Source organism: Stenella coeruleoalba, assembly GCF_951394435.1.
Source record: "Stenella coeruleoalba genome assembly, chromosome: 13".
NCBI lineage: Eukaryota > Metazoa > Chordata > Mammalia > Artiodactyla > Delphinidae > Stenella > Stenella coeruleoalba.
In genome coordinates this window covers 1,489,527-1,513,151 of record NC_137159.1, presented here as the reverse complement: position 1 = coordinate 1,513,151, position 23,625 = coordinate 1,489,527, and the positions used below count along the sequence as shown (strand labels likewise).

Here is a 23,625-nt window from a genome sequence, read left to right as displayed (position 1 = left end):
GGAGGGGAGGCACCGGCTGCGGCAGCACGTCTTTGCCCCGACCATCCTGGCGCCGCCCGTCCCCACCGTCCCCAGGCCGCCTCCCTCCCCCGGCCAGCGTCCCCACACTCGGGCCTGTTTCCTCAGTCCCGCTCAAAGAAAGAGCTACCGGCCACGAAAGGCAGGTGTGTCAGCACAGGTCCCCAACCCGCCCGTCCACCCGGAGCGGGGCTGGGCGCCGGGACTACTCACCGTCCAGGAGGAGGGCCGGTGTCCAGGCTGCCAGGAGGGACAGCGCTCCTGCTCTGCGGTCACCCATTCGCCTCAGGAACAGCTGCGCCTCGTCCCCTCGGCCACCTGCAGCCGCAGGGCACAGCCACGCGCCCGTTCCGAGGCAAGGGCGTCTGGGGGAACTGAGGGGGGCTGAAGGGACACCTGAGAGCACAGGAGAAGGACAGGAGATAAGACAGGTGAGGGACAGCTGAAGCACAGGTGAGGGACAGGAGAGGGAACAGGAGATGGGACAGCTAAGGGGGCAGGTGACGGGACAGGAGACTAGGGCGGCCGCCTGAGCGCGCGCGGCCCGACAGTGCCCGACCCTCCCAGGAGGGGCCGGGGCCCCCACTGCCCCAGTGGCGCGCCGGGCCCCGCCCACGGGTCCGACACGACACGACACGCCCCCTCGGGGGCCGGCCCGGGGGCGAGGCGGAGCGCGCGGGGAGCCACCTCCCGAGGCGGAAGCGGAAGCGCCGCCGGGCCGCGGCCTTGGAGACGCGGGGGCGGGGCCAGCGGAGAAGCGCGACCTTTGACCCGCGGCGGGGCTCCGTAGGAGTCAGCGGGCGGAAGTGCGGGCTGCGGGTGGCCATGGAGGTAACGCGGGGGCCCGGGGGCCGAGGGACCACCGCCCCTACCCGCCTGCCCTCCCGGCCCGCCGGGGTCCGCACAGCCGCATATGACCGGCTGGCTTTCGTTGTGTTTTGCAGGAGCCTGTTCACGACGGGGTGCCCTCGCCGGCCGCTCCTGGGACCGGGAAATCCAAGGTGAAGAGACGCTGGAGCGGCGGGGTCTTGCCGGGAGGGGAGGGGGCTCCCTGGGGGACAACTTTACTCCGGGCTCTCGGCCTGAGCTGTCACGGTCGCGCGTTTAGTCCCTCCTCTCGGAGCTCCCTGGTGTGACGCCTGAGTTCGTCTCCTTGCCGCCCGGCTCAGCGCTGCTGAGAGATTCCGCAGGTTCCCAACGTTAGATGAAGCCGTCTGGCTTGTGAGGTCCGAGCGGTGGGCGGGCGTCGCGGTCTCGGCTCTGCCTGCGCCTCCGCTGATGTGAGCGATGTGAGCACAGGTCGCCGCTGGGGCCCTCAACGGGCGCCCAGGAGATGGGGACTTGCCGCCGAGGTTTATTGTTTCAAGCTGACTTTGAGACACTCGCCCAAACACTCGACTGCATTGAAGCTTCACGGTAACCGTGAGATAAATAATGTGGTTATGCCAGCTTTATGCCTAAGAAAACTGAGCCCGCAGGGGTTAAGGAACTTTCCCTGATTTTTAGGTAAAGCCTAAACGCACCCTGATTCATCTTATCGCTGTAATTAGGCTTACGTGTTTTCATGTGGCCAGAGGCTCCTTTCAGCCTTGAATAGGACGAAGCAATTTTACAGATCTAAGGAACTTTACGTAGAATTAGTCGCAGTTCCCTAACTTTGCAATTAAATCAAAATCTAGAAAGTGTCTTAACCTGTAACAAGGATATCTGTAATGTAAGAGGATACGTGCGATTTTCTCTACATTTCATAATAGTTGCTGAGCTAATAATTATTGAGTGAAACTTGCATTTGCTAATCTTAAAAAATGTGGTGCTTGGTTGACATAAAGATCTATTCAGTAGGATGTTTTTTATTTTTAGGCAGACTTTATGTTTCTTTTTTGTGGTATAGTAGAAACATGAATTCTCCCTAATTGGTAACATCACTGACTCTTCCAGCTGGAAACATTGCCCAAGGAAGATCTTATCAAGTTTGCCAAGAAGCAGATGATGCTAATACAGAAAGCTAAATCAAGATGTACAGGTATTGGGTTGAAAATATTCGTCTTGACCGCAATCTTTTTTAATCATGGTTACAACTCTTAGTTTTGTAATAGTACATTGGCTTGTTTTATCAGCGAATCCAATAATATTAGCGTAGTGGAATCTGTTATTAGTTAGCATTGTAAACTTTGCTTCTGATATTTCTTATTATCTCATATCCCTAAACTGCAGTTACCTTTGAATTAATAAAGTCAGGGAGGAGGATTTTAAAAACAGTTTGTTAAAGTTCAGCACTTTTTTTTTTCCTCATGTGGATCGTATATTTTTCTGAGTAAAGCATTTTTTCCTAGAGTTGCCAGTTGAAATGTTAGAGACATGAAGTTCTGAGCCCAAGGAAGTAAGAAGAGGCCCCAAGTAAAGTAGTAAAAGATTTCTGTTCCTGGAATTTTGAAATATATTTATTTACTGAAGTTGGTTGATTGCCTATTCAGTTTCCCTTTCTTTATATTCCAAAAAGACAAAGATATTAGTATCCTTTTTTAATATGTGTAGGTGAGCTCTTGAATTTTCAGTAACTTAACTGCCCTGCCTAAAAGCCAAGACTTATTTACTACTAGAAAAGGTCAAACTGTGTTTCTGGAGGTTGGATCAGCTTATGATAAGAGAGTAATTTATTTGGAAAGATGTCCTAGGCTCCAGACCTAGACATGAGTTGATGAAATAGATTAACATGTATGTTTAATATGAGGTTAGTTGTTGCTTTAAGATTATACAGTAAGAAGTTATTTACAGCTGAAATAATGTCTGGGATTTGCTTCAAAAATATCAGGATGCATAAGACAAGAGGGGAAGGAGGAAATGAATACAGGTTGGGATGAAACAAGGTTGGTCATGTAGTAATTATTAAACCAAGATGATGGAGCATAGAGATTAATCGCACTATTCTCTCTGGGTTTTTTTAATTTGTTTGGAGTTTTCCATAATAAAAAGGAAAATAAAAGGTAATGCTGGGTGAACTTAGTGCTTCCTCACCATATCTGCTGCTTCTTAAATGTATTCTAATTTATAGTGATTTTTTTTTAAGAATGTACTTATCACTTGAGCCAGGAATTATTTTCTTCATTTCTGAACTAGTATCTTTTTATTTTTTTTAATTGTTTAGAATTGGAGAAAGAAATTGAAGAATTGAGATCGAAAGCTGTTGCTGGAGGAACTGATGATATTATTAAGGTAATGAAACAGTTGTAGTATTGCTTTAATTTTCACTTCTTTACTTAGAGGAGATGCCTGATGATAAGTCGGATTTCCTTGAGGGCTGTCAGCCTGCTTGAGCACTCTCTGGCTTCCGTGCCTTTTGTTCCACTTCCTCTCTGCCCTTGGTTCCACTCTTCACCTTTCTGGTTGACTGTAAAAAGAGAGGTGAATGACCTCTGCGTCCCTTTCTGTTCTGAAGTGGTATTACTTTCTGTCCTTTCATCCTTTACACACTGTAATTATGGTTATTGCTTCAGTCTCAGGCCTGCTGTTCCCTCTCCTCATCAGAAAACCCAGCCACGCTCAGGACTTTGATGATTCTCTCCATTCCCATGGTTCTTTGTTAAACACATCATGTCTTACTTGCTAACCGTACTTACCTTGATAACCCGTAACTGGGCTCTCTTTCTCTTTTACTTCTACATACTCTCGTCAGATGATAGAATGTTGTTTTTATATTGTTATTCCCTGTTTAAGATCCTGAGTTGCTCATTCTTACTTATTAATTACTTAATGTAATTAAATGCTTTTCCTTCCCCCACTTGGCCTACCTTCTTTAAAGTTTCTTTGCTTTTCAAAGCTCTGCAGAAAAAAATTTTTTTCCTTGCTTTTGCATGTTTGTAATTTGAGTCATAGTATCTATCTATTCTTTGATTATATGTTATCTTAGTGTCCCAACTTGTGAGCCATGCACAATTGAGGGACTCCCATGAAGCTACTACCAGGAGTCTTTAAATCGCTGTGCATACCTTGCACTACCATTTTGTTCTTCATTTAGCTAAAACAGTGTATGAATCCTGAATGGTATACACAAATACCATTTGGATTCGTAATGTGCCGATTGGTTGAAGCATTACTGAATTCGTAATGGTTTTGTTTATTTGGTCACTATGTATTTCCCTGATTAGTAATAGCAAAAGTACAACTCCATGTAGTTAAAGAGCTCTGACTGTGGAGCCAGACCACCTGATTCACACCTTCAGACCCCTGTTGTGCCACACACCAGCTATGTGACCACGGCTACGTTTCTTTTTTTTTTTTTTTTTTTTTTTTTTTACGGCTACGTTTCTTAACTTCCTTCCCTTCCTTCATCTGTAGACTAGGGATAACGATAAGGCCTACTTTCATAGAGTTGTATTATGAGTTAGTACATACAGTACGTAGAGCTGGATCTGTCACGCAAGTACTCGATGGTTTTATTATTACCATATATTATTTGGGGGATATTTTCTACACACATGTATACATCCATCCATCCATGCACACCCGCACGAAAAAGGAGGTTTTTGTATTTGAAAAGAGCACTGCAGAGATTCTGTTCTAATTTTGCATCAGTTAACTCTTGGCCCTTAAAATACTTTTCATGCTGTTGCATTTCAGAATATTCAAATATCTGTCCCTTATTTCCTTATCAATGTATTCTCCCCTTCTGTCAAAACTACTCCTAAAAATTTAAGGGTAGAAAATTTCTCTCAGTTAGCTAACTTTACCTTTCAGGTTATTAATTTAATATTAAAGCATGTTATCCTGACCACTCAAATCTCAGAAAGTAAAGGTTGGTAAAATTAAATGAGAATGAAATCTTTGGTCTCCAGTGTTAATGAGAAAATTACATTGGGGAGTGATTGGCGGAGCTGTGCATCAGTTATTCAGTTGCTATAAGTAAGTTTTCTGTTTTAGGAAAATCATATACTGCAATGTGATATGTCCTCTGCACCTCTGGAAAAGGGAAAAGACTTTCTTGCTATGTTTTGTCTCTTCACTGGGAAAAGTACACTGGAAAAACATGGCTTTGAATACAGAATTTTCTGTCCTTCATAAAAATGTATGGCTTTTTACAAGTTTTAGTTATTAAAATTTCTGATAGTCATCTTCTAGTGCATTGAAATACATCTAAAGTTTTATTGCAAACCTGGCATATTTGACTTTTAAAAAAGAGGAATAAAAACCCATATTTTCCATGTCAAAATTTGAGGTGTATGGTATTACAGTGAACTTATATGCTGCTTCCAAATGCAAGAGGAAGGTAAAAATTGCATGTCAAGATGCGGAATTTCTAGTACGTATCACTTATTGTTTTCTCTTTGCTGGAATCAAATTTGTATTTCCTAGGAAATAACTGTCCATTTGTGCCTCTACTCTTTAAGGATATTTATAGCTGTTTTCAGATAATGTCCTCTGTATATCTCCTAAAATTATTAATGTTTTCAGGCTTCCCCTGATAATTTACCAAACAGGAGTTTACATTGCAATACTATGCAATGTGAAAAAAACTAATTTTAAAACTAAAATTGTTTTAACAAAAGTAATATATGATTTAGGAATAGTACTAACAACTAAATAACTTATAATTCTAAATAGCTTATGGAAATTATCTCTGTATTTCTGAATAATATGCTTATACTCCTTTTCTTTGATTTATCCCTTGGTGAGACATTTAGCTATTAACTTCCTGTTACAACAGATGAAAATTTAGCTATCTTTCACAATGACTCCTACTTGCCAACTGGTCAAATAGATCAAATAATCGTTTATATTTTTTTCTGGACACCTGCCTCCTAAAGCCTTCTGTCCTGTGCTAACTTGGTCTGGTTGTTCTCCAGGTCTGCTGTGGTTTTCCTGGAGTCGGCCTTTTGCCATGATCCAGTGAATTATACTGCTTTCATATGTTGGCCCCCCCACCCTGTTTGCTGGGTCACAGGTCATTCACTTTCTTGGTTAACCTCATTTTGGTAGAGCATGTCCTTCTCCAGCTTCCTAAGAACAGATGCATAGGAGGAAAATTTTTGTGTCATCTTGTATTTAAAAGTGGCTTTATTCTACTCTCATGTTTGAATAATAGTTATAACTTGGTATAGAACTCTAAATATTTTCTACATCTGCTTTGTTTTTGTATTTTTGAACAAGAGTTTTTCTTTATTATTTCACAAAAGAAGTTCAGAGGCAGTTCTGGAGTGATAGTTGACTAAGGTTTCTTTAGGATTTTATCTTGGTTTTAATGTTTAAGATTAACTTTATCTAAATTCACAGTGAAATGGGTCTGTGATTTTCCTATCTGTAGAGTCCTTGCATAATGTTATCAAGTTATGCCAGTTGTGTAGAATAACTTGAGAATTCTTCTTGCTTTTTGTTTTGTCTGAAAAAATTCATATGTAATTGGGATAATCTGTTCTTTGAAAGCTTGATAGAACTCACCTATAAAATTATCTGTTCCTCCTGTTTTCTTTGGTGGACAATTTTAAACCACTAGTTTGATTTTTAAGTAGTAATAGTATTGATGATGCTTTTTTTTTTTTTTTTTTTTTTTGCGGTACGTGGGCCTCTCACTGTTGTGGCCTCACCTGTTGCGGAGCACAGGCTCCGGACGCACAAGCTTAGCGGCCATGGCTCACGGACCCAGCCGCTCCGCAGCATGTGGGATCTTCCCAGACCGGGGCACAAACCTGTGTCCCCTGCATTGGCAGGTGGACTCTCAACCACTGCACCACCAGGGAAGCCCGATGATGCTTTTTAATTTTTTTTCTTGAGTTACATTTTTCTAGGAAGTTTTATCCATACCATTTTACTTTTCAGTATGATTGGCAGATTAATAATTAATCATAATATTCTTCTTAACTGTATAATCTGTAATTTATATATAGATAGGTTCCCCTGTTATTCATAATATTGTTTGTGACTTCTGTCTTCTCTTGATCAGTCTTACAAGAAGTCTATTTTGTTAGCTTTTTTCAAAGAACTGACTCTTGGCTGTTCTATTTTCCACTTCATTAACTTCCTTTCCTGCTTCATTTCTGCAGGAGGTAAACTTCTCTGGGGTAGGGGGGACACTGGTGATTTCTTGCCCATTATTCTAAGCACTCCTGATTGAGATTGTCAGTCAATCCGATTTTTGAACCTGACTCTCCAGTTCCTGAGCATTTAGTTTTCTAATTAGTGTTTGCCAGCTTCTCATGTGTTTCCCTGCACAAGCCCTGAGGTTATAGACTTCTTGTTCTTTCTAACTCACGTCTTCCATGTCCTCCACTTTCAGTTTTCCAAAGTTATATTGAAATTTCTCATACCCTTATGTCTTTTCTCCTTTTTACTTTGCTTTTATGTATATAGCTTTTTAAATATTCTTACTTTAGCATGGTTTGGAAAAGGTGAGGAGGTAATTATGCATGAAGTCAATCCACCATTTTTAACCTCAGGCAAACAAATCATCCTGTTCCAAAACAGGCATTGACCATACGTCTGGATGCTATGCTTTTGGAAAAAGCAGAGACTGAGCAACAGTGTGTTTCTTTGAAGAAGGAAAATATTAAAATGAAGCAGGAGGTTGAGGTAAAGCAACATTTTATTTTTTTTTGCTTTTTATTAACTTACATAGTATAGTTATGCATTTTAGAGCCAAGACCTTAAAAAGCATCTGATCTGATTTTAACTGTAATAGTTACAGACAAGGAAACAGATTGATATTTTAAAAGAAAAATAACTGAAATCACCCAACTACTTAGAGATAGAGCTAACATTTACTTGTTCCATTGTGTAATCTTCATTTTAGTTGTAATATTCTTTAATAAAAATGGGAAAAAATACCTATTTTATAAAAAAAATTATTTAAATAAGTTGATTGTCACACATACTCTAAATGTTATCTAAAAGAAAGAAAGAGAGAGAGAGAGAGAAAGAAGGAAGGAAAGAAGGAAGGAAAAGATAAAAGAAAAGAAAAAAGAAAGGAAAGAAAGTTGTGTATTCAGTTCTGGGATATTCAACTGTCTTTTGGGTCTGTGCTAATTTTCTCCCCAAAGCTGTATTACTCTATTCAGGAGATATTCATTAAAGCCTATGACTTAATACAACTTACATAATTTATTACCATTTAAAGGAAAATTAAATGCAGAGATTTCCTAGCTTTTAGTTATTTCTTTGAGTAACCTGTTTAGTACTGCTTAAGGTAGTCGGAGCTTCTAAGCAGAATTCTTGGAATCTCAGCATCATATTTCTTCATGTACATTTCTGCTCATTTCTTCTTTTATGAGCCTAATTTTTCCTGAGGGCAGGGGTTTGTTTTATCTTAAATAATTTTTGTGTGCTTACTTTTACAGGATTCTGCAACTAAGTTGGAAGATGTGCGCGAGGAGTTTGAACAATCACAAAGAAACTATGTGAAAGAAATGGAAAATTTGAAAAATGAATTAATGGCAGTACATTCCAAATACAATAACGATAAAGCTGGTTGGCAAAAGGAACTGGAAGAAGCATCAAAAAAACAATTAGAGCTTTCAGAACAAATCAAATTTCAGAGTGATTCTGAAGGTAATGTTAAAAAACTACAGGAAGAGATTCAGAAAATCAAGCCGGCCTTTGAGGAGCAGATTTTATGTCTGCAAAAGCAGTTAGAAGTTGCCACAAATGAAAAGGAGCGAGAAATTACTCATCTCCAAGGAGTCATTGAGGCTAATTCTCAGCAGTACCAAAAAGAAATTAATAGTTTGCAAGAGGAACTTTTACAGTTGAAATCTACACACCAAGAAGAGGTGAAGGAATTGAAGTGCCAGATTGAAGCATCTGCTAAAGAACACGAAGCAGAAGTAAATCATTTAAACCAGCTAAAGGAGAACTTAGTCAGACAGTGTGAGGCAAGTGAGAAGAACCTTCAGGAGAAATATGAATGTGAATTAGAAAACGCAAACCAGGAAAATCAGATGTGTTCTTTGCTCTTACAGGAAGATACTCTTGTAGAACAAGCAGTAAATGAAAAAGTCAAACACTTAGAAGATACCCTAAAAGAACTGAAGTCTCAACATAGCATCTTAAAAGACGAGTTAACTTACATGAATAATCTTAAATTAAAACTTGAAATTGACGCCCAGCATACAAAGGATGAGTTTTTCCACGAACGGGAAGATTTAGAATTTAAAATTAATGAATTATTACTAGCTAAAGAAGAACAGGGGTGTGTAGTTGAAAAATTAAAATCTGAGCTAGAAGATTCAAATAAACAATTTTGCTGTACCGTAGAACAACATAACAAAGAAGTACAGAGTCTTAAGGAACAACATCAAAAAGAAATATCAGAACTAAATGAGGCATTATTGTCAGGTTCAGAAAAAGAAAAATTAACACTGATGTTTGAAATACAGGGTCTTAAGGAACAGTGTGAAAACCTACAACAAGAAAAGCAAGAAGCAATTTTAAATTATGAGAGTTTACGAGAGATTATGGAAATTTTACAAGCAGAGTTGGGGGAATCTGCTGGAAAAATAAGTCAAGAGTTTGAATCAATGAAGCAACAGCAAGCATCTGATGTTAATGAACTTCAGCAGAAGCTCAGAACTGCATTTAATGAAAAAGATGCTCTTCTTGAAACCATGAATAGTCTCCAGAGAGAAAATGAAAAGTTATTAACACAGCAACAAATTGTACCAGAACTTGAAAATACCATAAAGAACCTTCAAGAAAAGAATGAAGTATATTTAGTTAGTCTCAGTCAGAGAGATACCATGTTACAAGAATTTGAAGCAAAGATAAGTTCTCTTACTGAGGAAAAAGATGATCTCATAAGTAAAATTAAAGGTTCTCATGAAGAGGTGGAGACTGTCTATCACAGACGTGAAAGGGGAGAAAGGTTTATTGTAGGACCCGGGGAGAAAGTGGAGCAGACTACCCAGTGCAACAGTGAGCTAGAACAAAAGGTAAATGAATTAACAGCACAACTAGAAGAAACCTTAAAAGAAAAGGATCAAAATGACGAAAAACTGGAAAAGCTTATGGCTCAGTTGAAAACTCTCTCTGAAGACCAGGAAGCAGTGTCATCTGAAGTGAAGTCTCTTCATGAGGAAAATAGTAGACTGTGTTCAGAAAAGAACCAGTTGAGTAGGGATTTGGAATCTCTCCTATCTCAAAAAGAAGGAGATTTTATGCTGAAGGAGCAGATTTCTGAATTAGAAAAGAAACTTCAGTTAACAGTTGAAGAAAGAGATAATTTAAATAAACTTTTGGAAAATGAGCAACTTCAGAAGTTATTTGTCAGAGCTCAGTTGTGTGGTTTTCTTGAACAAATGGAGTCAAAAGTTTCAGAAAAAAGTGAAGAACAAGATGTTGTAAGTGTCCTACAAGCTGTAGGTGAATACTTAGCTAAAATAAATGAAGAAAAACACAACTTGGTCTTCCAGTATGGTAAAAGGGTAGCAGAGTTAGAAAAAGAGATTAAGTTTCTCCAAGAAGAGAATGTGATTCAATGTGAGGAACTTAGGTCTTTACTAAGAGACCATGAGCTAGAGAAACCTCTCTTAAGGAAAGAGTTAGAAGAAACCCTCTTGGAAAAAGAGGCCCTGCAGTCTGATCTTCTAGAAATGAAGAATGCTAATGAACAAACAAGGCTTGAAAATCAGAATCTCCTAATTCAAGTTGAAGAATTATCTCAAAAATTATGTAGTAAAAATGAAAACCATAATGAAAAAGGAAAATATTTTATAAAGGAACTTGAAAACCTAAGGCCATTACTAGAACAAAAAGAATCAGAATTGCAAGATGTGAGAGCAGAGTTGATATCATTAAAGGTACTATTAATTTGCATTTTATTGATTTTAAAATACTTAGTTCTAGTCATAGACTCTAGAAAATATATTACTGCACTTTGAAGTCAGAAGTAAATTTTTAGCACTTAAGATCACATGCGTATTTCTGAAAGTACATTAAACATTTTCACATCACACCTTATCACATTGATCACTTTTTGGTTTTAGATCATTTTAGAATTTTGTTTTTATATAAGATTAGATGATTAGGGGGTTAAATGTTAAAATTGTATAATTAGTTACCAGCAAAGCTACAAGTAAACATGGAAAAATTTGAATTTCATCCTGTGTGGTATGCATATTAACTTAAAGAGCACTGTTGAGCAGAAATGTAGGCTAAAGTGGTATTTAATTTTAGCCAGAAATTTAGGGTTTTTTCCCCAGATCATGACAGGATAAACTACAATCATCGTTTAATCTTTCCTTATTGCATTATGTAGTTGATATCTGTTGGGTGGTTCGTCTTGGCCTTGGATATTGCTGTTTTTTATAGTAAAACACATGACCTATACTATGTTTATAGTAAAAAGCATCATGCTCCATGCATGATAAGGTCAGAATTACCTGGTCTATCAAGGGAAGAGAAAGACTGTTCACCAGATTGCTTTTTGTATGAATTCTCTTTGATAATGATTTTTTTCATGCTTAACATGACGGCCAGTACATCATGGGGAATGCAGTGATTGTCTTTGTTTTTCCTATAAAATCTAGGATTCCTTAGAGAAATCACCTTCTGTAGAAAGTGATCAACCTTCAGTAAAAGAGTTTGAAGAAAAAATAGGTAACTATGGTTTTGCATATGTTGTCACAGTTAATTACACGGATTCTTCTTAGTGTTAGAATAGATTGGGAAGTATTGTCACCAATTAATGGGTTGTTAAAAACATGAGTAGCTCTCTCTTCCCGATGCCGCCACTCTTGCCCCGCTGCCATCTACTTGCCTTCCCTTTCAAAACTCTCACTTTCTACTGTTTAATCCAAAGGAGTGATGTGATTCCATTTATAAATGGTTCCATGATTGGTTTTGGATTTTTCATGCATTTAGCAACCTTATTTGAATGCCCAACTACCTAGGCACTGGTAATAGGAAGGGGGTTAAGATACACACCACGCAGACCGTGTCTTCAAAGAACTCACTGCAAGAAGGGGCTGTTACTGCAGTACTTCGGGGTGTGGACAAGGTACGCTGGTGACAGTACAGGAAGATATGATTAACTGCTCGTTTTGAGTTAGGAAAAACATCACAGAATAGGCTGTACTTGTGTGTTGAAGAATGAGAAATTTGACACGAGAAGAAAGGTACTGCAGCAGGAGGAAACAGCAGGTGCTCGTACGTTAGCATCCATGACGTCCAGGAGCCTCCTAGGAAATCCTGGAGAGGCAGGAGTCTGAGTGTGAAAGGGCTGGTGTGTTGTGCAGAAGAGCTGGGACTTCCCCATACCCATCTATTCCTCAGAGTAACATTAGGAGGTAGCTCTTTTATTCCTATTTTAAGATGGAGAAACAAAAAAGTGTTGTGTGATGTACCCATAATTCCCCAGTTTAATGCCCAGTGGGATTGGTGGGGGAGAGGGGACGGGTGGTTGAAAGAATTTGGAATGACCCACAGTTTTCTGTAATGGATGACTGGGGAAGGTCGGGTTAGGGGAGAGCATGAGTTCAGTTTTAGACAAATGAAACTTAATTACCACCCCAACTGGAGATGTCGAGTAGACTACTAACTGTGCATATCTGGAGTTACGGGGAGAGGGTTAGACCAGATAAGACTCCATGCTTAACACAGTGGGCATTAAAAGCCATGAGGTTGAGATCCCAAGGAAGTGAGCGTAGGAAAAAAGACGAGGACCAGAGACAGTTCTCTGTCAAAAGTCAGAAAGATAGAAAGAATCAAGGAGAATGAGAAGGAATAGCCGGTGAGGTAGAGCCCAGAGCATAAGATGTCTTTGAAGCTAAGACAGATGAAGTACAGGTAGAGGAAGTGCTTGAGGAGGGAAGAAGGGTCACACTAGCAGTCAGAGCTAACCCGAGCTAAGCAGCACCCAGCTCATTGGCGACTTGATAACACTTGCCATGATGTACTGAAGCCCGAGCCTGGTTGAAGTAGGTTCAGGGGGAAAATGGGGGAAGAGAAAGGTGAGGAGGGCATGTATAGACCACGCCTAGAAGGAGTTTTGCTATAAAAGAAAGAAGACATGGGACAGTGTCCAGAGGGGAGGCGTGCTCTTTTGCCTTTCTTTGTGTGATGTTTCACCTGTCCTATCATGACCCTCCCCTGCCCTCTTTAGCTGCTTCCACTCTTTGTTCCTGACCTTAATCTCTTTGGTGATATTTTTCTTATTGCATGTTTGTAAACTGTTGGGAAAAAATCTGTTAGGGGGATTTGCTGCACAAGAGGGGGGAGAATTGCTACACTGATGCCTGAGTAGGTGAGACTATGCGGGATGACATGCAGAAGTGGAACACTTGGCCTGTGCTGTGGGCACACGCAGTGCACCTGTCGCAGCCAGAGGAGGGCAGCATACGTGAACACAGGTGCTGTGAACACTGGATGAAGAAGCAGGGACAGAAATTCAGATCGTAGCTGAAGTTAAGCAGAACCAAGAAGTAAGATCAGGAACACTGGTGTTTAAGTCGGGGAGATGGCTAGAGAGGATACGGGAGAGACCCAGATTGGACGTGTAAGCAGATCGCAGGTTCAGTTGTAAAAATCAGACCCACCAACCAAGAGGCATGTGCCTATGGATCATAAATGTTTAAGTGCATCTCATATCTCCTCTGCTTGATCCTGATCTGCACATCACCACCTAAAAGCCTAGCACACTTGCGTTTCCAGGAAATCTTCTACTGTTAAAGGGATCCTGACAGCCTCTCCAGTTTATAGACACTTAGGAAATGGCTAAAAACAGTAGGCTGGGACTTCCCTGGCAGTCCAGTGGTTAAGACTCTGCACTTCCACTGCAGGTGGCACGGGTTCTGTCCCTGGTCAGGGAGCTAAGATCCCATATGCCACGTGGCATGGCCAAAAAAAACAGGCTGTTTTGGAAGATCGAAGAAAATGAAAATTCTTCACATTGTTTGCCTCATTTAGAAAATAAGTAAGCTTTTACTTTAAAAAATAGATATTAATATTTTGCTTTTACTTTATTTTAATCTCAAATTGCAGATTTTGTGTTCCAGATTAAAGATCCATTTCTAGGGCTAAAGTAAGTAAATAATGGGTGTATTTTCGTTCTTTTCCTTTGAGTCTATAGATAATTGTTTCATTGTATGTTTTTAGCATATCTGGAAGAAGAATGCAAAGACAAAGAGGAGAAAATAGAGAAGTTAAAACTAGTTGCTTTGAAGGCAAAGAAAGAACTAGGTTCTAGCAGAAAAGAGGTAAGGTGACTTAAAAAGGCAACGTTTAAGGAACTTACATGTTAGAAAATCAAGTTTGTCTCTACATAAAAAACTATTGTATATTTAAAATAGGCCCAGACGCTACGGGAAGAACTTGAATCTGTTCGCTCAGAAAGGGATCAGGTGTCTGCTTCCATGAGAGATCTCATTCAAGGAGCAGAAAGCTATAAGGTAAAAATAGTTATTTTAATAACAAGTTATATTTGTAACTTCTGAGTTAAGGAATGTACTAGAAATGTAAAACTCTTGTCCATAACATAATCACCTTGTATTTTTTAGTAAATCTTTTTTTCTATTTTTTTGTGTAATGTATCATCCTAGTATCAGATTTTAAGTGACTAAGCTTTAAATATGCCTTTAAGCTATTGCTTTTTAAAACTAAATTTCTGTTTTGGGATTTCCTAATAAAATCAGTAACAAAAAAGGTGGCCATTGTTACTGTTATTATTTAATAGTCTTTTGGCCAGGTGAATAAATGTGAATGTTAGACATGTCTAACATGAAAGTGAAAACATTATTTGAAGGCAGTATTGCTTGTCTACCTAAATAACATGAGAATCTATTATAAAAAATATAAGAATTAAAAGTAAGAGAGTACCATTATATTTATTTATGCATTCAAATATTTATACAGCCAGGCTAAGTACTGATTACTGGGGAGACGGTGGTCAACCAAGTAGACGGAGTTCCTGTCTGCTTGGGACTTAAATTCCAGTGGCAGACAAAAATCCAAGAAAATACTGTGTGGAAAAGTAAAGGCGGGTAGGGGGAGGAGAGTGGCCAGTAGTCAAGTGGGACTTGATGGAAAGAAGAAAATACCAAAGTAGTCCAAAAAAATGAAATTTCAGGAAGAACTTTAATGAGACTAAGTGAAAAGAGGAAATTGACATCTTGCTCTACCAGACACTAAAATTTATTATAAAACTACATAATATGATACAGTTCTGATGCAAAAATAAGGCAGGTTAATTGAACAGAAGACAGAGACTTCTGGGGACTTCCCTGGCAGTCCAGTGGTTAAGACTTCGCCTTCCAATGCAGGGGGTGTGGGTTCGATCCCTGGTCGGGGAGCTAAGATCCCACATGCTTTGGGGCCCAAAAACCAAAACAGAAGCAATATTGTAACAGATTCAGTAAAGACTTTAAAAATGGTCCACATCAAAAAATCTTTAAAAAAAAAAAAAAGAAAAGAGACTTCTTTATAAAAACAAGCACTCACAGGCCCCAGGCACTCTTCTAAGTGCTTTACCTGTCTTGTCACACCTGATATGTGTGTGATAAGTATGTTGTTAACGTTGCTGATTCACCAGTAAGGAATCAGGCACGGAGGTCACAGAGCAAGTAACTAGTAGAGCTGGGGTTGGATTCAAGCAGTCTGGTCCCAGATCTGTTCTTTTACCAACTAAACTATGCAACCCCAGTAAGATTTGAAAACAGAGAAGCCAATGCAGAAGGAATCAGAAAACTACTTCAGGAAAATTTGGTTAGATTTTTACTTCATGCCACACACCAAAATAAATTCTGCAGTTTTGTCAAAAAATGAAAGCAATTTTTTTTAAACCTAGAATAAAATACTTGATCATTCAAGCTCTGGATACAAAATACTTTTCTCAACCTAAAAGCAGTTAAAGAAGTTACAAGGGAAAAGACAAATTGAACTAGATAAAATATAAAATTGATATATGAAAATATGACAAGGGGTTAGTATCCTTAATATATAAAGATATAAGTCCATGTTTTAAAAAACACTTCTTTGAAATTCATATATGAGGTTGTCTTTTATGAGCCATTGGGAGCTTGCTTCTTCACATTTTCAGAACCCATATGATTATTATCTCCTGCAAAGGTAGACCAGGTATACCAATTTATTTGTTTAAAATATGTATTTCAGAGGACTGGGAAAAAAGAATAGAACATCCAAGAACTGTGGAACAGCTGCACAAAATATAGCATATGCATAATGAATGCCATAGGAGAAGAGAAAGAGCAACAGAAATACTTGACACAATAATGACTGAGAATTTACCCAAACTAAGGTCAGACGCCAAGTTACAGATCCAGTAAGCTGAGAGAACACCACACACGGTACATACCAAAACAGTGACACCAAGGCAAGTCATTTTCACACTACAGAAAATCAAAGGTAAAGTCCTGAAAGAAGCCATAGGGGAAAAAATAACCTTATTTATAGAGGAGCAAATATACGAATTACATCCACCTTCTCAGAAACCGTACAAAAAAGAAGCATGTGGAATGAGTTAAAGTGTTGAGAGAAAAAACCCACCAACCTAGAATTCTGTGCCCTGTAAAATTATCCTTCAAAAGTGAAGAAGCAATAGAGTTTCTCAGATAAAAATTGAGACACTTTGTTGTTAGTAAACATGCCTTTCAAGAAATGTTAGAAGTTCTTCAGAGAGAAGGAAAATGATATAGGTCAGACCCAGAAGAAGCAACACAATGTTTTTTGTTTTGGGCCGTGCCTCGCATGTGGCATCTTAGTTCCCCAACCAGGGATCAAACCCAGGCCCCCTGCAGTGGAAACATGGAATCTTAACCACTGGACCGCTAAGGAAGTCCCCAACACAATATTGAAGAAGAACAGAAGAACAAAGTGGGAGGATTAACCTACCCAACTTCAAGACTTACTGTAAAGCTACAGCAGTCAAGACAGTGTGGGGTGATATTGGTGAAAGAATAAACAGAACAGTGGGACAGAATAAAGCCTGGAAGCAGACCACAGATATAGTCAGCTCTTGACAGTGGAGCAAAGATCACCTGCAGCAAATGGTGCTGGAACAACTGGACATCCACATGCAAAAAAATGCATCTGTCCACAGGCCTTACACCTTCACAAAAACTAACTCAAAGTGGGTCACAGACATCAGTGTAAAACACAAAACTATAAAACTCCTAGAAGATAACATAGGAAAAACAGGTCATCTCCACCCTCGATGACCTTGGGGAAGACTCCAAAGGCACAATCCATGAAGGAACCGATAAGCTGTACTTCTTTGAAGGCCACTTTCAAGGAAAACTCACAACCATTTTGTTAGTTATTTTGTACAGGGATTCATTTTTATGCAGGAGAGCAGTCAGTAGTCCAGGAACAAGGCAAAAACAGGGTTTATAAGAAGCAGGGAGAGGAAACAAACTACAGGCAATCCGGAAACAGTGACTCATATATTTTGGAGGATAACCCCACAGGCTGGTGTATAGCACAAAGGTCAGTCCCAGGATTCTGTCCTTGAGTAGGGGCCAACTAGGAATATCAAAGAAAAAAATTCAGTTGGTTTTAGAGTCTTCAGAAATTGATGAACGTTTTGCATCAAAGGGTGAGACTGTATAAAATGTCTTCTTGTGTTCTTCGATTAGCACCTCTGCCTCACCTCAGACCAGGCCCGAAACAATTCCCTCAGCAGAATTCTTTAGGTGGAGTTAACAGGACCAGGTTAAACTTTTTCTCCTCCCTTCTTAAATGTTGTATACATTTCAGAAGTTTATTTTTGATGACAAGGATATATAACTGGGAGATGCTATATTGTATACATTTTAAATCCTCTTCCCTTGAATAGATTTCCCCACCCATACTAAAAGTCGTCTGGATTATGCTAATTGTATTATATAACATATAATATATTGGGTATAATATATTGGGTATTCTGTCAAATGTTGAACCTAGGTAAATATTTCAGGCTTCCGGAATGAACTCATAAATCTTGTATTAAGATGGCTCAGTAATACAGTCTGGCTGATTGAGTGTATGATAATACCCTAAAGTTAAATCCTTTTGTCTTTTGTTGAAGAATCTTGTATTGGAATATGATAAGCAGTCAGAGCAGTTGGATCTGGAGAAAGAACGGGCTCATAATTTTGAGCACCAAGTAGAAGACCTGACAAGACAATTAAGGAATCTGACTTTTCAGGTAACTTTAAATTGAGCAAATGCATACATGGAAATTGTAATAAGTATATTTCAATTCTAATATTTTTTTGCACAAAAAATTAAATTTAATACATAGTCAGAAACTTTATTTTCTTTTTCCCACTGTTGGGAGAAGAATATGACAGAAAACTAGCCACCATCCCGTCTTATTGCTGTAATCTCAGTTCTGGGTTTTTTGTTTTCATTTTTTCATTTCCGCCTTCTCCTCTGTTAGTGCTGCTGGTCTCTTGTAATGTTTGCCAAATTAATATCAACAGTGGTAGTGTTTTAAACTTACTCTTGATTTTACGTTTTCATTCTGTGGAATCGATTTTGAAATCTTCACTTTTTTATGCTATGCCAATATTCTCATTAATGTTGCATTTTATTCTTCCTCTCCTGTGTGTATTTTCTGCATGTTTACAGTAATGAATCATTTGTCATTCTAGTGTGAAAAATTAAACTCAGATAATGAAGATCTCCTGGCCCGCATTGAGACACTGCAGTCTAACACCCGGTTATTAGAAGTGCAGATTTTGGAAGTCCACAAAGCCAAGGCCATGGCAGACAAAGAGTTGGAAGCTGAAAAACTTCAGAAAGAGCAGAAAATAAAGGTAAAAACAGTTCTGTGGGATTAATTCATTTATACAGTGATATTTTTATCAAAGTATTTAAGTGAATGAAAGACTTGCTAATGAGTAGCATTTGTTAATATAGCAAAGTTTATTAAATCCTTAATGTATGCCAGCTATGAATTTGAGAATCCAAGTTATAATTTTTGGGTGTATTCTTTTTTTAAGTATGGAACTTTCTGTACTTTATATCTCAGATTTATTTTATAGCCCCTTACAAATACTTTTTTTTAATGCTGTTTGGCTTAGGGGTGGTGATGTTTTTATTTTTACTTTTAGGAGCATGCCAGTTCTGTAAACGAGCTTGAAGAGCTTCAGCTACAACTGCAAAAGGAAAAGAAACAGCTTCAGAAAACCATGCAAGAATTAGAGCTGGTTAGAAAGGTAAAATGAAACACCAGACTCAAAACCGATACGAATATTCACATTCTTAAACTATTCTGTAAACATAGAAAAGAAATATTTGAAAAACAACATTAGTTGTGGTGCTGAAATACTGCTTTATAGATTATTTGCCTCCAAATACTGAAAATTTAATGTAGTTCTCTGAGTGCCTGTCTCTCCAGAAGAATCTAGGCTCACAAATTATTAGACTTCAGTTTGCTATTTTATTTTTCATACCTGATTGTTGTATGACAAATGAAGATTTAATTAATGTCAAAAGCTAAAGTTAGTATTATGCTTAGAACTTTGGCTCATTTTTCTCTACTTTTTCAAAGATGAGGGCAAAAGTAAAGGTACTATAAGAGTTGCTTAAATATGAACATTTATAAATAAGAGCCCCACAAGAGCAGATACACCAATTGTAGTTAATGAAAACTATAATGAAATACAATGGCACTGAAAAGTCAAATTATTACAAAAATACTTTCTGAAATTACAAACTAGAATGTAGCCAACTTGTAGTTTCTGCCTTAATGTATGAACTTTCTCTATAGAGCCAGTGTGTTCCCGTGGCATCCTTTTAGAAATTCTGGAACAAAAGTAACTCATCTAGTGTTATGTGGATCTTTTATTATAACATGTGCAGGATGCCCAACAAACCACATTGATGAACATGGAAATTGCTGATTACGAACGTTTGATGAAAGAATTAAATCAAAAGTTAGCTAATAAGAGCAGCAAGATAGAAGATTTGGAACAAGAAATAAAACTCCAAAAACAGAAGCAAGAAACGCTGCAGGATGAAATGAGTGAGTAAAATAGAGCCCACTTTGGCTCGCGGTCACTGCCCCCAGCAGAGGGCGGGGCCAGTGGGGGAGGGCGCTAGCTGTGGCTTTCACCAGCTCCTGGCGGCCAGGTCATCCACACAGCAGGGACCCCGCCCGAGGACCAGAGAGGGGGCTGTGAAACCACTTCCTGTACCCTTGTGTGCAGTCCAGGTGGGCGCTTAATGTGTTCATTCCCGTAAACGTTCCTCAGGTGGTCCTGGGCCACCATTTGCTGATTGTCAGCAGAGTGGGATAATGCAGTAGCGGCGAAATCTTTCTTTTTCAGGTGATTATATTCCATTTTATCTGTTAAATAATTTCTAATGTAAGCATCTAGACCTCTAAGTATCCCTTTAGGCACTCCTTCAGCTACAGCTAACAAATTGATACGTTGTATTTTTATTTTAATTCAGCTGAAAATACTTTTTAGTTTCCTTTGAATCTCTTTTTTGGCCCATGGGTTTTTTGTTTTGTTTTGTTTTGTTTTTGGCTGCATTGGGTCTTCGTTGCTGCACGCGGGCTTCCTCTAGTTGCGGCGAGCAGGGGCTACTCTTCGTCGTGATGTGTGGGCTTCTCATTACGGTGACTTCTCTTGTGGAGCACGGGCTCTAGGTGCGTGGGCTTCGGTAGTTGTGGTACGTGGGCTCAGTAGTTGTGGCTCGCAGGCTTAGTTGCTCCACAGCATGTGGGATCTTCCCAGACCAGGGCTCGAACCCGTGTCCCCTGCATTGGCAGGCAGATTCTTAACCACTGCGCCACCAGGGAAGTCCTGGCCCATGGGTTTTTTAATTCCTAAGTAATTAAAGGAATTTTCAGATATCTTTCTGTGAATGGTTTCTTTAAATCCTCACTGTGCACATACCACGTCTTCCAGCTGCGTTCTTGTGCAAACTGGGTAGCAGGGCTCCAGGTCACACACGTTGCAAACATTTGGTTTTGCAAGTTAGTCAACTAGCTGAAAAAGAGTCTTGAACCTGGGAAAAACTAAAAAGAGCTGCTTATTCAAGAAACCACCCACTGTCACTGGTGAATAAGTACAGGAATGAGAGGTTCAGGCAGCGGGTGCCAAGATCTCAGAGGGAGAAGCTTCTGCAGACAAGCGATTGAAAGTTGGGGCTTGCGTTGGGCGTGAGATTTGAAGAGAAGAAGCAGGTTGGGAAGGGTGGTCTTTTCTGCAGCATAGTTATGAGCAGAAGTGAAAAGAAGTAACATAATTTTGGAAGTCTTAACTAGTTGGAGGAAAAAGCTTGCCCTGTTAGGGAGAAGTGAAATGTAATTAGGAAGCTCTTCTTTATCCAGTTCAGAAAGGCCCTGAATACCAGAATGTACTTGGGCCCTTTTGAAGGACAGCGGGACAGATCAGTGAGCACAGCGTGGAATCTTGGAAATGCTCCCAGCCTCGGGCAGCACAGGCCCTGCAAGGCTGAGCTGGGGAGCTGGGGACCCCCCGGGGAGGAGGGTGAGGACACATCAGGACAGTGTCCATGCAAAACCCTCAGCCAGCTCAGTCTGCCTGGGGCGCGAGGAACACACATCTCCTTAATCCCAGGCCCTCCAGCATCGGGCCCCTGTGTACCTTCTCAGCCTAACCTTCGTTACTCCCTCGGTGCAGAGGCCCTTCCTTCTTCCTGAAGCACGACTCATGTTTTTCCACGACTGTGTCTGCTGCTGTGCCCTCACCCTCCCACCCCTGTGCTCACCTTCTGGAATCCTTACTAATCTTAAATGTTTGCTGTTCCAGGAAGTCTTCCTTGTCCCAAGCAGATATAACCTGGATATAACCTTGAGCCAACGTGGGTCCGCATGGCCTTTTGCATTTCTGTCTTAATAGTTATATTTTGCTTTACATTATCACATTATCCCAGGTGGTATCCTCTCTTTTCATTCTGTGTTCTCAGAGCTCATAATTCCTGGAGCACTTAAAGGCTTTGTATGTAATTTGTGCCTTGTACAGTCTTTTCAGGACTGGGTAAATAGTTGCCAGGAAATAACTGATGATAACATATCATAAAGGCAAGTTAAGGTATTTTCTTACAGGACACCTGCTCTTGTTTACTGAGTGATACCGTCATTGCATGTGGATTTAACTTCATGGAGTTAGTCGTTGCTGGTGGGGTCTTCTAGCAGCCGTCACATGGCCACGTTCGTGGCCTAGACTCAGCATCAGGCGCACTTGTTCTTAAAGGACCAGGTCGTAAATCTCGGGCCCCAAGGTCTCTGTCAGATGTTCTTTACTTGCTTCACAATGGCTGTGGCCAGGTTGGCCTGCTGGTGTGGTTGGTACTGTGATCTGGACAGTGAATCCACTTATTCCCATTTGATGCTCTTCTTTACCTCTGTTAGCATAAAAGTTTTTTGTTTTAATCATGTTTCAGTCTGTTCCTTAATGAACTCTTTGTCCTACAAAACAGTTAGTATCACAAACACAGATCAGATCTGTGCCTCTAAGGCAATTAGAAACACACAGCACCTCTTTTGAGGTATTTCTTACAAGTAAAGTCTATGTTTTAGATACACAGTAAGTATATGCCTTTATTTTAGAGATACGTGCTAAAATACATACAGACAAATGGACTTCAAGTGTGGGGAGCCCAGGGGGCACAGGAGTAAGTGGGAATGTGGGTCTGGGGTTGCAGACGTTTGCTGTAAAGGGCCAGACAACACGCATTTTCAGCTTTGCGGGCCCTGTGGTCTCTTGCTGCGCTAAAGCAGCTGTAAACAGTATGTAAACAAACTGTTCACAGAAACAGGCAGCAACAGTGGCCTGTGGGCCTGACGCCTGATCTGGGTGGAATGAGATTGGCCGTGTGTTGGTGATCGTTAAAGGCGGTGATGGGTCCAGTGGGGTTTAGTGTGTTATTGTCACTAGTGTCATATATGTTTGCAATGGTCCGTAATAAAAATCTAAGACAAATTCCTTTCAGAGGTAGACTAATACAAAGAAAAGACTTGTCATTTGTTTACTTAAATTCACTCATAAAACTGTTTCTCCTGAAACAATCTCTCCCACTAGCTTCACTGCAGGCTTCAGTACAACAGTATGAGGAAAAAAACACCAAAATCAAGCAGTTGCTTGTGAAAACCAAAAAAGAACTGGCGGATTCAAAGCGAGCGGTATGCGAATTCCTCAGTGTCGTATTTCAGTCCTTATTCATAGAGGATTTGTGAATAACTGCACTATTTAATTTAACCGAGTTTCTTGTTCTGTAGGAAACTGATCACTTAATACTTCAAGCGTCTTTAAAGGGCGAGCTGGAGGCAAGCCAGCAGCAAGTAGAAGTGTATAAAGTAAGGTTCTTTTTACTCTTTAAGATTTTAAAAATTTGCATGTGGAAGTAAGGTACCACTTGGGGATTTTTCTAAATATATATGTATATATTAAACACATGTGTGCACACACACACACACACACATTTCTCCCCGTAAATATTCTTCATCAACATTTTGAGGAAGGAGAAGCAGTGAGCCAAGTGTGGCTTATAACTGGGTTTACCATTGACCATAAGCTTGGTTCTTTTCATGTATTTGAAAACCCATAATACATTAAGAATATGGCAGCAGAAAATAAACATGGCCCCAAACCTACATCTGAACTTTCTAAATGATAGTACAGTCACAGGAATCTGTTTATAAAAAGGTTTTAT

General features: G+C 39.8%; 2 protein-coding genes across 12 annotated transcripts in view; one reads left to right on the top strand and one right to left on the bottom strand.

Moving 5' to 3' along the window:
* Nucleotides 1–604, bottom strand: part of LOC307196476 (uncharacterized protein) — a 403,273-nt gene extending 402,669 nt beyond the window's left edge. For all 11 annotated transcript variants that reach the window (XR_013831145.1, XR_013831146.1, XR_013831147.1 and 8 more), the window contains exon 1: nucleotides 232–604. Coding sequence is in view for 1 of the 11 variants with exons in the window: in XM_079941419.1 (XP_079797545.1) it covers nucleotides 232–298 (67 nt within the window). In the remaining 10 variants the exon portion in view is untranslated. The remainder of the gene's footprint in view (nucleotides 1–231) is intronic.
* A 199-nt stretch (nucleotides 605–803) lies between these two features.
* GCC2 (GRIP and coiled-coil domain containing 2) overlaps nucleotides 804–23,625 on the top strand; it is a 38,111-nt gene continuing 15,289 nt past the window's right edge. Inside the window, exons 1-15 of the mRNA XM_079940284.1 lie at nucleotides 804–849; nucleotides 963–1,019; nucleotides 1,957–2,041; nucleotides 3,164–3,231; nucleotides 7,474–7,578; nucleotides 8,343–10,799; nucleotides 11,529–11,598; nucleotides 14,095–14,195; nucleotides 14,289–14,387; nucleotides 18,020–18,139; nucleotides 18,588–18,752; nucleotides 19,050–19,154; nucleotides 19,801–19,963; nucleotides 22,995–23,095; nucleotides 23,192–23,269. Of these exons, the coding sequence (XP_079796410.1) occupies nucleotides 844–849; nucleotides 963–1,019; nucleotides 1,957–2,041; nucleotides 3,164–3,231; nucleotides 7,474–7,578; nucleotides 8,343–10,799; nucleotides 11,529–11,598; nucleotides 14,095–14,195; nucleotides 14,289–14,387; nucleotides 18,020–18,139; nucleotides 18,588–18,752; nucleotides 19,050–19,154; nucleotides 19,801–19,963; nucleotides 22,995–23,095; nucleotides 23,192–23,269 (3,780 nt within the window). The 5' untranslated portion in view covers nucleotides 804–843. The remainder of the gene's footprint in view (nucleotides 850–962; nucleotides 1,020–1,956; nucleotides 2,042–3,163; nucleotides 3,232–7,473; nucleotides 7,579–8,342; nucleotides 10,800–11,528; nucleotides 11,599–14,094; nucleotides 14,196–14,288; nucleotides 14,388–18,019; nucleotides 18,140–18,587; nucleotides 18,753–19,049; nucleotides 19,155–19,800; nucleotides 19,964–22,994; nucleotides 23,096–23,191; nucleotides 23,270–23,625) is intronic.